The sequence below is a fragment of the Didymella exigua genome, assembly GCF_010094145.1.
Source record: "Didymella exigua CBS 183.55 unplaced genomic scaffold M421scaffold_23, whole genome shotgun sequence".
Lineage (NCBI taxonomy): Eukaryota > Fungi > Ascomycota > Dothideomycetes > Pleosporales > Didymellaceae > Didymella > Didymella exigua.
In genome coordinates, this window is record NW_022984797.1 from 110,657 (window position 1) to 123,451 (window position 12,795).

The 12,795-nt window shown below is 56.6% G+C and overlaps 6 protein-coding genes across 6 annotated transcripts; 3 read left to right on the forward strand and 3 right to left on the reverse strand.

Annotated features, from left to right (window-relative positions):
- Window positions 1-2,079: 2,079 nt before the first annotated feature.
- M421DRAFT_102565 (aldehyde dehydrogenase) lies at window positions 2,080-3,569 on the forward strand (the record flags this gene model as incomplete). Its single annotated transcript, XM_033586792.1, has 2 exons — window positions 2,080-2,385; window positions 2,436-3,569. 2 exons carry the CDS (start codon window positions 2,080-2,082, stop codon window positions 3,567-3,569), a joined length of 1,440 nt encoding a protein of 479 aa, XP_033446455.1.
- A 524-nt stretch (window positions 3,570-4,093) lies between these two features.
- On the reverse strand, window positions 4,094-5,583 carry M421DRAFT_102566 (glycoside hydrolase family 10 protein; the record flags this gene model as incomplete). Its single annotated transcript, XM_033586793.1, has 3 exons — window positions 4,094-4,624; window positions 4,679-4,913; window positions 4,973-5,583. 3 exons carry the CDS (start codon window positions 5,581-5,583, stop codon window positions 4,094-4,096), a joined length of 1,377 nt encoding a protein of 458 aa, XP_033446456.1.
- A 681-nt stretch (window positions 5,584-6,264) lies between these two features.
- On the reverse strand, window positions 6,265-8,985 carry M421DRAFT_67989 (histidine biosynthesis trifunctional protein; the record flags this gene model as incomplete). The annotated part of the gene is made up of 2 exons (XM_033596464.1): window positions 6,265-6,449; window positions 6,501-8,985. The coding sequence occupies 2 exons, from the start codon at window positions 8,983-8,985 to the stop codon at window positions 6,265-6,267; spliced, it is 2,670 nt and encodes an 889-aa protein (XP_033446457.1).
- Window positions 8,986-9,324: 339 nt separating this feature from the next.
- On the forward strand, window positions 9,325-9,614 carry M421DRAFT_422882 (uncharacterized protein). Its single transcript, XM_033593304.1, has one exon. It carries the CDS (start codon window positions 9,364-9,366, stop codon window positions 9,592-9,594), a length of 231 nt encoding a protein of 76 aa, XP_033446458.1. The 5' UTR covers window positions 9,325-9,363; the 3' UTR covers window positions 9,595-9,614.
- Window positions 9,615-9,645: 31 nt separating this feature from the next.
- M421DRAFT_422884 (putative epoxide hydrolase) lies at window positions 9,646-11,338 on the forward strand. The gene is made up of 2 exons (XM_033593305.1): window positions 9,646-10,487; window positions 10,593-11,338. The coding sequence occupies exons 1-2, from the start codon at window positions 9,700-9,702 to the stop codon at window positions 10,951-10,953; spliced, it is 1,149 nt and encodes a 382-aa protein (XP_033446459.1). The 5' UTR covers window positions 9,646-9,699; the 3' UTR covers window positions 10,954-11,338.
- Window positions 11,309-12,431, reverse strand: M421DRAFT_67880 (sorbitol dehydrogenase 2; the record flags this gene model as incomplete). The annotated part of the gene is made up of 2 exons (XM_033596453.1): window positions 11,309-11,557; window positions 11,619-12,431. Coding segments are annotated over 2 exons (1,062 nt in total), but the record flags the coding sequence as incomplete, so codon positions are not given.
- Between the last annotated feature and the right edge of the window lie 364 nt (window positions 12,432-12,795).

Below are 12,795 nucleotides of genomic sequence, written 5' to 3' on the forward strand. Positions count from 1 at the left end.
ATCCGGGGTGAACGACAAGAACCCCAGATCCGAGTGCCCCGCACGTTCGTCCAGCGCAACGTGCTCAGCGGAGACAAAAGTCGTATATTATAGATTGGAAGACCTCAGTCGAGCCCGAGAACAGTCTGGTAGCGGGTAAGTCATGCTCGGCGACGAGGTTCAGGGGTGTTGCGTTGGCGAATGCTGGAGGTGTTAGACAACGGCCGCGAGCCTTATGAGGCAGGAGGTGCCATCGAGAGAGGGAATCGCCGCCATGTTAGCAAACTGTAATGCTGGCCTGCGTGCGTCTGTGGGAACCATCTGAGGCCTGCTGTAGACGACGTCTGGATCCGGGAAGCGAGACCACGGACAGCTCGAACAAAGACATGCAATTCAGAATCTCAGAGAAGCAGGGCAAAAAGCAGGCTCGTCAATCAAAGCCAAGTGAAGACCAAGGCATGGAGATGGAGAGGAGCGGGGAAGGTTGAAAAAGGCGTCGCAACAACGCGAGAGCAAGCAAAATGACAACATGACAAGAGTTAGCAGCGCGGAAAGAAAAGAGCACTACAATGATAGCAATGGTGACCCTTGTGTAGAACATACATGTAATGCTCTCTCACAGGACCACTTTCAAATATAAGTCGAGGATCATTACGTTAGGCTCTGCATTGAATGCTTGAGCGACAGATCTGTCGTACTGCCCCTAGTTCAAAATGGCAGAACCTGCGTATAAAAAAGAACTTTCTCTGTAAAACCCAACACGCAGACTGAAGAGCAGAGCGAATACCTCCTGGGGAACACATTTCCTCGCGGTCTGAAGATCTGCCCACGTCCTGCTGTTGTGACTGAGCCTCTGGACTTGTTGACTTACTCAGGTGGGACGATCTTGTCGCCTCTGAACAGAGTGGAGAATCTGTCGGTTTCGTCGAGGTTCTGGCATTGGAGTAGTCGCCATGCGTGTCTCGCATACATACCTGCTACGTCAAGGCCACCAGCGAGGCTTTACGAAGTAGACTGTGCGACGTTGAGGCTCAAACAAGGCTGATCCTTTGAGATGCAGGTCGCCTTATTCCAGATAAGCGCGCCTCGTGATGGATGTAAGATGCATGTGGCGGCGCTGACGACCCAGCCTGGCAGAAGCTTAGCAAGACGTCTGTTCCAATGCTACCTGTTATGTAACTCTATCAGCATCAGCGCAAGCTATTTGTGCGACTGTTGCACATCTCCCCGGTCCTGGACGAGTGCGATAATGTTTGAGAAGATCTCAGGTGGTCGACAGATCCTATTGCAGTTCGAGCGGAAAAGCTGCGCGCGCTAGGTACCTACCGGTAACACGTTGCACTGTCAATCTCCCAGGTTCACACCTCACAACCCCAAGACGTCCGTGGACTTCTTCAGTCCGACTGAAACCATACACGCCAGATATCCGTCGACCCACCTGCGCCTATTTTATACTTGCGCGGCCCCACGAAGACGGTCAAAAATTCGTCCAGACAAGCTGCCTAGACCGAGGCTCAACTCGATTGATACTAGTAAAGACACTTTGGGACAACAGCAACGCACACAGGCGGGTCGTTCCATGTTCATAACCTGCAGGGTACACCTGCCAGGATCAGCATTCCGTTCTGTGTTGCTGCACCTGCTGCGCGGTGGCTAGGGTACTCAGAAATCGGATTGCCATTCGGCTGCTCTCGTCAGCATATATCAGCATCAGCAAGTCGACTACGCCAGCACTAAGCACCACAGAACCCGATCTGCAATGGTCATCAAGGCGGTTTACTATGATTACTATCATCGGCCTTGTAAGCAGGCGGCCTAGCTCCACCGCGCCGTGGGCTACGAGTGGGTCCCGGCATCGCACTCGGCCACGCTTTAGTACTAACTACTGCGGGGCAAGGTGGGGTACTGTAGATGCTGGCTGAGACAAGGCCAAGAGGCAGCTCCGTCAGCCATGAAATGGCACTGCCGAGGGTAAGGGAGGCGATCTAGTAATCCAAGGCCAGTGGCGAACTGCAGGGCGTGCTTGCTTTCAAGTATTAAGCGTAGCCCAGCCCGCAGCCAGAAATCAATCCCACCTACATCACCTCAAACAACATAAACATGTCTCCCGGAAAGATCTCTACTCTCGATTTCGAGAAGTTCTACAACATCGTCAATGGCGAGAAGCGTGGCTCTGACCAGATCCACCACGGTATCAACCCTTCCACGGGCCTTGAACTTTGGGACGTCCCCATCGCGTCCACGCAGGACCTGAACGATGCTGTCGCCGCCGCAAAGAAGGCGTTCCCTTCATGGAAGGCGACACCAGTCGAGAAGCGCAAGGAGATGCTCGGCCAGCTGATCGGCCTATTCCAGCAGCACGAGGACGAGTTCGTCACTCTGCTCTGCAAGGAGTCTGGCAAGCCTGTAAGTCTCCCGCTTCGGATTAGCTCTGAATTGAACTGACAACAGCACAGAGAAAGTTCGCTGCCACGGAGGTTGGCGGCGTCGCCGGCTTCATCGGCTACCACACTACGCTCGACATACCCTCCGAGAGCTTCGAGGACGACGAGAAGACAGTCTACACAGAATACTCACCCCTCGGTGTATGCGCAGCTATCTGCCCGTGGAATTTCCCTCTGATCCTGTCAGTCGGCAAGGTCGCCCCCGCCATCATGACCGGAAACACCATCATCGTCAAGCCCTCGCCGTTCACGCCCTACACCGCACTGAAGTTCGCCGAGCTGGCTCAGCAGATCTTCCCTCCCGGTGTCATCCAGGTTGTTGGTGGTAACAACGAGCTCGGCGCAGAGATGTGCAAGCACCCCGACATTGCAAAGATCTCCTTCACCGGCTCCACCGCCACAGGAAAGAAGGTCATGGAGACATCCTCAAAGACGCTCAAGCGCGTCACTCTCGAGCTCGGCGGAAACGACGCCTCCATCATCCTCCCCGACGTCGACATCAAGAAGATCGCCCCCGAGGTCGCCATGGGCGCCTTCCAGAACTCGGGCCAGGTGTGCGTCGCCACAAAGCGCATCTACATCCATGAGTCCATCTACAAGGAGTTCGTCGCGGAGATGGTCGCCTTCACCAAGAACGTCAAGGTCGGCAACCCCGACGACGGCGACAACCTGCTCGGCCCCGTGCAGAACAAGATGCAGTACGACCGTGTCAAGGGCTTCTTCGAGGACTCAAAGTCAAACGGCTACACGTTCGCCGTCGGCGCGCCAGACGTCCAGACAGGAAAGGGCTACTTCGTCCAGCCGACCATCATCGACAACCCGCCCAACGACTCGCGCATCATTCAGGAAGAGCCATTCGGCCCCATCGTGCCCACCCAGCCGTGGTCCGACCTCGAGGAAGTCATCGCCCGCGCCAATGACACAAACACCGGCCTGGGTGCCTGCGTGTGGGGCAAGGACGTCGAGAAGGCGAGCCAGATTGCGCGCAGGCTCGAGGCGGGCTCCGTCTTCGTCAACTCGTACGAGAAGCCTACGCCCCAGGCTACCTTTGGCGGTCACAAGGAGAGTGGCATTGGCGGCGAGTGGGGCAAGACGGGACTGCTTGCGTACTGCAACCCGCACGTCATCCACGTGTACAAGTCCTAGGTTGTGACGACGGAATGAACGGAACTGAACTGAAACAAATTGAATTCGTATACCCCTCATCGGCAGCCTGTCCATATAAGTATGCTCCAAGTGATGTGATGGATTGTGAATCTGCAATATTGAGTGTTAATCAGCCACATTGATCACGAAGAAGACCGAGAAGCACTACCCTTACAAGACACAACAGACGAGACTGCTGCTAGTGTAACCGTAAATGTGCTGCTGAAAAGCTTCAGAGCCAGATCCGCCGTCATCATGTGGTCTTGCGCGAGAGCTGCCAGACGGTGCACTGCTGTCTCCAGCGCGGAAGTGATGAGCCTGCAGGGAGCGATGTCGTGCTTCCTGGAATCTTCATGGCCAGAGCCACTTGTCCGACTTGTGTCATCCGAAAGGTAGAAGTCAATCGTTCTATATTGACGGATACTATCTATGGATCTCCTTGTTCAGGTCATCTCACGCACCAAAGTCGCCCCAATATATGTACAGCCAAAATAGAAAAAGTCCTCAATTCCAATCGCTCGCCCTTAAGCGAGAGCCTTGCACAGCCCGTTGTAAGCCTCCTTTGCCATGTACGCATCGTCAAATAGGAGGGGAGTGCTAGTAGGCCTCCACGAGTCCGGGTCACGAACACCCCAGACTGTGACGCCGACGCAGTTCTTGACATCCGCACAAGCACCAACAGCGGTCTCGTAATCGCTCGCGCTAGCACCCTTGATATCCAACTCGGTAATCGCACACTCCTCGACGACAGCACACAGCGCCTTAAGCGCACCTGGGAAGTCGGCGATCGGCCAGTTGTTGGCCAGGTGAGCCTGCGAACCAATGCCGTCAATGGGTACACCGGCAGCGACCCACTCCTGCACCTTGGAAACCATAGCCTTAGTCTTTGTGTAGGACGCGGAGTCGAGGTTGTAGTCGTTGATGTACAGTTTGGCGGCGGGATCAGCGGCACGGGCGGTCTCAAAGGCTGTCTTTATGAAACCTTCACCGAGAACGTTGTAGAATACGGAGGAGCGGAATGTGCCGTCTTCGCCGAAGACCTCGTTAACGACGTCCTGAAGTTACGTCAGTAAGTGTTTCATGAGTGGAAGGACGAGGTGAAGACGTACCCATGCGTAGACCTTGCCCTTGTAGCCGCCGATGAGCTTGTTGATGTGAGCTTTCATCACATCCTCAAGCTTCGTCTTGTCGGTGATCGAGGAGACCCATGTGGGCAATTGGCTGTGCCACACAGTGGTGTGGCCGCGGATCAACTTGTCGTTGGTGGTGGCCCAGTCGACAAGGTAGTCGGCACCGTCGAGTGTGAATGTGCCCTCGACATTCTCGGTGGCGTCCCACTTCATGCTGGTAGGTATTAGCGAAGGTGTTCAATTTGGAGGAGATGTTTTAGACGGGATGCGTACCTGTTCTCGGGTGTGACCTGGCCAAAGTCTGCCTTGATGATGGCAGCGTTGTCGCCTGCGGTCAGACGGCCCTTGTCTGTTGCTGTTCCGAAGTACTTCTTGCCCTTGGCCTTGAAGACTGCATCAAGGGAGCAGTCCTCACCATTGGCAAAGCTGCTAGTGCTGTTGCCAGCGCCCGCGCTGGGAGTGGCGCTCGGGGCGGCAGCGCTGGTGGAAATCACTACGACTGATGTAGAGACATCCTCGGGGATGACTGCTAGGCTGGAGGAGGATATGATCTTGGTCGCTAAGGTGGTGGGAATAGCAATCGGTACCGAAGCAGCTGACGTAGCAGGGCTAGTCTGGACAGGAGCCGCAGGAGTGGAAGTTGCGTTGTTGCTGGGAACAGGCGCGGCGGAAGGTACGCTGGAAGGTGTCGAGTCACTCGCACCTTCGATACACTGCGAGTAGTAGTCGTTCCACTGCTTGCAGCCCCAGCCATCAGTGCAAGCTGTCTCGCCAGAGTAGGTCTGACCACCGCACTGTCCGTAGGGCTGGACGGCAGCGAGGACAGCGGTCGTGGAGGTCAGGCCGACGACCGTGAAGTAAAGGGATGAACCACGGAAGTGCATTTTATTTTCGGGTTCGGCAGGACAATGTATAGAAGTTAGGTCTTGTCAAAAGAGTGTAGAGGCGAATAAATGAATGTCAGGAAGCACGCTTCCAAGAAGATAGAGCAAAGGCAGATGGTGAAGGGGTGCGACCGAATGACGAATGAATTCAAATGGATAGCAGTCTATTATATGAAAGACGAAATGTGCGTGTGCTGGTCCTGTGGGCCGATCGTGCTGGGAGGATCCGTTTCATGAAGTTTGAAACGAGATCCTGAAGATCATTGACAACCTCATTTTATGCCTCTTTTCACTCGCCCAAGACATGCTAGCTGCGACTGCATGCCAAGACCGCAATAATTCCAGAAGATGCGCAAGCCGTTCTCCGGTGTCAAGGAGTAGTAGTAAGACTGTTATTGAGCTGCAGTAGCGATGGTGGTGTTGGTGGACAGAAAGTTGATTCATCTGGAGCCTCGGCCCAGCAGAGCCGCCGGGTCTAATACGGGTTAAAGTGTATCTACATCGTGCCGTATCCATGCACAACTCCGGGTCTCTAGATTGCTGCTGTTTCTTGTCATCCCCACATGTCTAAAGCATAAACACCTGAAACTCCACCAATCAGTCCAGGAACTTCGCCATCTGGATGCATAATGCGCGTCTAAAACGTTGAACCGGAACTAGTGTTGCTCATTGCATATTCACTCAAGCTACGCCCAGGCGCAAGCTCACGGCGCGACGGTGAGCCTCGAGCTCTTCTACGCGTGCAAGCTCCATGACTGCAGCGCCGACGTTTTCAAGACCTTGCCTTGTGAGGTTCGCGCTGGTGATGTGCTTGATGTAGGAGCCTAGGTTGACTCCGGAGTACTGCTTTGCGTATCCGTAGGTGGCTGCATTCATGTTAGTATTTGAGCGAATCCTTCGCTAAGGGCTCCACTTACGAAGGGAGTGGTTGACACCGGCGCTGTAGTCACCGACAGACTCTGGTGTCCAGTGGCCAACGAACACACTGCCGGCGTTCTCGACTAGGTCCACAACCTTCTCCGCGTCCTCAACCTGGAGAATCAGGTGCTCTGGTGCGTACTCGTTACTCAGTCTCATAGCCTCCTGAATGTCATCGACAGCCAGCGTGATAGAGTGTTCGATGGCTCCACGGACGATGTCAACACGTGGGAGAGCAACGGCCTGCTTGTGAAGTTCATCCTCGATCGCGCTCAATTGAGTCTCGCTCAGTCCGACTGCGATCAAGATGACCTGAGAATCGACACCGTGCTCAGCCTGACTCAGCAGATCCGAAGCAACAAAGGCTGGGTCAGCCGTCTTGTCCGCAACCACCAGGAGTTCACTGGGGCCAGCAGGCATGTCAATGCTGACTCCAGCGTTGGTGTCGTTAGAAACGAACATCTTCGCTGCAGTGACGAACTGGTTACCAGGGCCAAGGATCTTGTCGACCTTGGGTACGCTCTCTGTGCCGTAAGCCATCGCTGCGACAGCCTGTGCGCCACCTGCAAGAACAATGGCTGATGCGCCGACCTTGTGCGCGGCGTAGACAACCTCCGGGGTCACCTTGCCGTTCGAACGCGGTGGTGTGGCAATGACCAATGTCTTACATCCTGCTACCATAGCGGGCACACCCAGCATCAGAGCGGTGGAAGGCAAAACAGCGGTACCACCAGGAACATAGAGACCAACCCTCTCGATCGGTCGGGCAAATCGCGAGCATACGACGCCTGGCATTGTTTCGACCGTCAGGGGCTTGTCCTCCTTCTGAGCGGCATGGAACTTGCGGATGTTCTCAAAAGAAACGTCAATAGCCTTGGCGGTCTCCGGTGCTAGTTGCATAAGTTCCTGAGGGAAGGGTGCCTTCAAAATGGTCGATGTCAAGGAAGTTGCCTTTTCGAACTTGTGAGTGTACTCGAGCAGCGCCCTGTCACCGTTTGTCTTGACGTTCTCGATGATGGGCCGGCAGATCTCAAGGATCTTGTCAGTCGATCGTTGCGAAGGTCGCTGCAGCACAGAAGCAATTGTCTCGGATGTCTCGTCGGCGGCGATGTATCTCCTCATAGCGATGCGTCCGTTCTTGATGCCAGCCGAGTCGTCCTTGCTCTTCGGCACTGAGGCAGCCTCCTTAAACTTCTCCTCGGTAGGCTTCGTGCCGCTTGTGCCATTTGTACCATTGGTCGCGGCTGCCGCCTGCGCAGCAAATGCGGGTTTGGCGTCTCCCTGCCGCCTCTTCACCTTTATGCTCTTTGCGTCCAAGTTGCGCTCGACATCCTCCAGCGATACACCGGCAGCGACGCACTTGGTCAGGGCAAAGTAGAAGAGGTCGGCGGCCTCAAAGGCGATGTGCTCCTTCGTTGTGGCATCGCAGAGCTCGGCAGCCTCCTCCAAGATCTTGGCCCTGAGCAGTTGCGAGTCGTTGAACAGCCGTGCAGTGTACGAGCCTTCGGGGGCAGAATCTTTGCGGTCCTGGAGCGTCTTCTGCAGCTTGGACAGCCCGCTGTACTGGCCGAAGCAGGTCGGCGTGGCCAAGTGGCAGAAGCCGCGTCCCTTCTGGCGGACGACGAACCGCAGACAGTCGTTGTCGCAGTCCAGTGCCAGCGAAACGAGCTCTTGAATATCTCCGCTGCTCTCACCCTTGTACCACAGACCGCGCTTGCGGCTCTGGTACACGCCGCGACCGGTCCTCAGGCTCTCTGCCACGCTCTCCTCGCTGCTGTATACCAGTCCCAGCGCCGTGCCCCGCTCGTCAGTGACGAGGGTTGTGAACAGGCCGTCCGGTCGGTCGCTGGTCGCATTGGCCATGACGAGCTTGGCGACGCTGATCGACGAAGGCTCCTTTTGGCCGTCGACGGTGAGGGCGGCGGCGGGGACGATGGGGATGGCCGAGAGCTTTGCGATGCGCTGGACGCTGTCGAGCTCTGGCGTCGCGAAGGATACAAAGACGTCGGGCCTGTCGGTGCCGTACTCGTTGAGCCATGCCTCGAGCAGGGCGACGTCCTCGATCTGGTGGGCATAGATGTCGACTTGGGTACCGGCAATGGCGTTGATGATCTCGTCGCGGCTGTTGCCCGGCAGGCAGAGCACCAGCCGGTCCTGGTCGATGCTCTTGGCCTTCAATGCGTCCAATTGGGTCCGCGTGACGAAGACCTTTGCAGCGCCGGCGTCGAGGAGCGATACGACGTCATCGGCCGAGGAAACGTCGGCGACGCCGAGGTAGCTGGCGAGGCGGCCGACCGACTGCTGCAGGTGAGCGAGGGTCTGGTCGACGGTGCTGTCTGCGACCTGCGCGAAGACATGGCCGACGAACGACAGCGCCTGCGGGCTAAGGCCCAGCTGCGACTGGGACTGGGACTGCGACTGCGACTGCGACTGCGACTGCGCGAATGTGGCGGGGTCAATTGCAGCGAGAAACGCGGGCGCCATGGTGAGCTTTGCGAGATCGCAGTGAGTGGCTTCAGGTCACCACGATTTATTGTTGAAGGTACACGAGTATGCGTACGGCTGTGTGCAGGACACCAGTGGTGACTCCCAGCACGGAAAAAGTTGGGATGGATGGCGACAGCTGCCAATCACGCCCGTCGCTGCACCGCCTGCATCGCCCCGCGAGAAAAAGCCCCGCGCTAGAGCCTTGCCGATTGCGCTTGGAGATGACGCATGCACTCGCAGCACCTCCCGACGCCCGAGATCCACCAGAGCGTGCACGCTGCTTAGTTATCTCCACCGTCCGGACACGACGGTTACAACAGCACCATCTTCCCGTGTCGACTTCCATCCTGCCCATGATCGTCCGGCGCCGGTAAAATGCCATCCGTTCTGTTGAGCTCGGGCCCTGTCCTAGCGCTGTCCATCTCTCATCTGGCACAGCTTCAGTGGTGCACACTAAGGTCTGCTCCCCAGACGCCCGCCAGCGTAGCTGTTCTCGGCGCGACAAATGCCCACGAATGGACTAGTCCGGAGCTGTTTAGCTTCCTGAATGCAGCCTACAGTACACCGAGCCTCCATGCCCCGGAGTTACATAGCTCCGCGTCATAGCTAACGACTTACATAGCCAGCTTAAATACTATATCTCTTAAGTATCAATAACACAATTAGTTGATTCTCATCTATCCATCCAGTTTCCCTTCAACAGCAACAGCCATGTCGTACTCACCACCCAGCTCCGCGAAGCCCTTCACGCTCAATATACCGGACCAGGATATCGATGAGTGGCGCCAGCTCCTCACGCTCTCCAAGCTCGCGCCCGAAACATGGGAAGGCTCCCATGAAGACGGCCGCTACGGCGTCACGCACAAGTGGCTTCGCGAGACAAAGGACTACTGGCTGAACACGTACGACTGGCGCGCCGAGGAGAGGCGCATAAACTCGTTCCCCAACTATCGCATGGCCATTGACGGCGTCGATGTACACTTCGTCGCCCTCTTCTCCTCAAAAAAGGACGCCATCCCCATACAGCTCCTGCACGGCTGGCCCGGCTCCTTCGTCGAGTTTCTGCCCATGCTCAACCTCATCCGGACCCAGTACCCTGATGCAAAGGACCTTCCGTACCACATCATCGTGCCCTCGCTCCCCGGATACCCGCTCTCGCCGCGCCCGACAGACCGCGATTGGACCATGGAAGAGAGTAGCACGGTGCTCAACCAGCTGATGGTGAACCTCGGCTTCACCAAGTACATTGCGCAGGGCGGCGATGTCGGAAGTTTCGTTGCACAATCGAGTGCGGCGAGATACGATGAATGCGTGGGGATTCACTTGAACATGTTCACCGGACAGACTGACAACCTGGAGCTCTCAGAGCTCGAGAAGAAGTCGATCGCCTCCGCGCAGGCGTGGCAAGAGACGGGGATTGCGTATGCGCAGGAGCATGCCACTCGCCCCAGCACCATCGGCAGCGTTCTGAGCTCGAATCCGCTTGCGCTGCTTGCCTGGTGAGTCCTCTCCCGCCCCGAGTCCCGGAACGCGATGAGACATTCCAGTCCCCGCCCCCATCTCTACACGACAAGCCACAGACCCTTACTAACGTCCCTCCCCAGGATCGCCGAGAAGCTCATTGAATGGACCGACACGACGCCCCCGCTCGACCACATCCTAACCAACATCACACTGTACTGGTACACATCCAGCATACTAACCTCGCTGTATCCGTACCGCCAGCTGTTCAGCAAGGTGCTGGGCGCCGCAGCCGTGCCCAACGTGTACATCTCCAAGCCCACTGGGTTCTCGTTCTTCCCGCACGAGCTGTCCCCCGGCTTCAAGAGGGTGGTGGAGAAGGGCGTCAACCTGGTCACGTACGAAGAGCACGAGCACGGGGGCCACTTCGCGGCGCTCGAGCAGCCGGAGGCGCTGTGGGGCGATGTCGAGGCCTATGTCAAGATCGCGTGGGGAAAGGTATGAGGCCGTACGTCTCGGTATTTGGTGGCGTGTTGAGCTGACGGTGGCAGGCGAGCGCTGGGCCGAGGTTGTAGGTGTAGCAGCAACAGGTACGCAGCCGTAGACGGTGGTTGTTGATAGCCTTGGGATGGGATCAGCTAGGCCACCAGTCGTTTCAATAGCAGAGATCATCGACAATTCAGTGCAGGTGTAAGGTGAACGTGAGGGATCGAGGTCAAGGGGTCCCATCAGCGCTGTTGCATTTGCTCCACGTTCACCCCCGATCTCACGCACATACGTGTTCGTCGTGGACAGTCCACACGCTGACCATTGCATATTTTCGTCGTTCACACGTTCTGCCTTTGCATCCTCAATTCTTCTATTCCCTAGGTCCCTCAATCAAGATCTTGATCCCCTTACCCTGCTTGACATCCGCAAACGCTCTCTCGGCCTCCTCGAAGCTGACCTTCCCTGTAATGAGCTCCTTGACGCTGATCCGCTGGCTCGCAACAAGATCGATAGCAGTCTGGTAGTCGCCCGCGCCGTAGCGGAAGCTGCCCTTAACGTTGAGCTCCTTAGTGCACATGGCCACGATGGGGAACGTGATGTCGGGTTTGCCCATGCCACCCTGTTGATCGCTATTAGCCATATTCTGCGTAGTTAGACAGGATGGGAGGGGAGATGCGAACCTGGACGTAAGTGCCGCCCATGCGAAGGGCGTGGATGGCCGTCTGGATGCACGGCTCAGCACCGGAGGCGTCGATGATGATATCCGCACCAGCGCCGAGCTCGCACTCCTTGATGAGGGTCTCAGCGTTCTCCTGTGCGCTGACGCGGGCGCTCTTGAAGCTGGCGTTTGCCGCGTATTTGAGTGCGAACTTCAGTCTCTCGTCGTTGATGTCGACTGTGACGATTTTCTTCGCGCCGTACGCCTTTGCGACGGCACAGCACAGCAACCCAACAGGGCCAGCGCCGAACACGACGACGCTGTCGCCGGGCTTGATGGCTGCTTGTCTCGTGATGTGGACTGCGACGGCCGTGGGTTCGATAAGCGCGCCCTCCTCCAGGCTCATGTTTTCGGGCAGCTTGTAGCAGTAGTCCTCGGGCAGAGTATAGTACCTGGCGAGGGTACCGTCGTAGGGCGGTGTCGCGGCGAAAGCCATGTCCGGGCAGAGGTTGTACTTGCCCTCCTTGCAGCGCACGCAACGGCGGCAGGGAACACCGGGCTCCATTGCGACGCGGTCGCCAACCTTCAATGTTGTGACCCGGTCACCGACCTTCTCGACAATGCCGGCGGACTCGTGACCAAGGACCATGGGCTTCTCGACGACGAAGTGGCCGATGCGGCCTTCGACCCAGTAGTGAACATCTGAACCGCAGATGCCTGTCCACTTAGGCTTTACAAGGACATCGTAAGGCGAGGGGAGTTCGGGAATCGGGCGGTCTTCGTAAACGACTTCATCTTTCTGCTTCAGGACGAAAGAAGGGTTCTGAGAGGTAGTTAGGTCTGCGCGACAGCAATTGGCCCGTTTAAGGCTATTGTTTGGGGTCGGCGCGCGGGGTGGTGGGGTTGGAACTCTACCTTCTGGTTGTGGAATTGACACATCGTTGCAACTTGTGGGTATGTGTAGTTATTTGCTGGTATTACAACAGGAGGTATGAGACGTTGGACACAGTGAGAAAAAGGGGAGCAGAGGTACAGGGACGCAAGCTGTCAAGATGCTCACGCGCGACCAAAAAGCTGTGGATTTATGACGAAAAGAGGAGTGGAGCCGCAGCGGTAACTCGCGTTTAGCTATCCCGCCGAGGGCTCCGCTAGTGCAAGTATGATTCTAGATGCGTGTAATCAACCACGCAATTTATCCG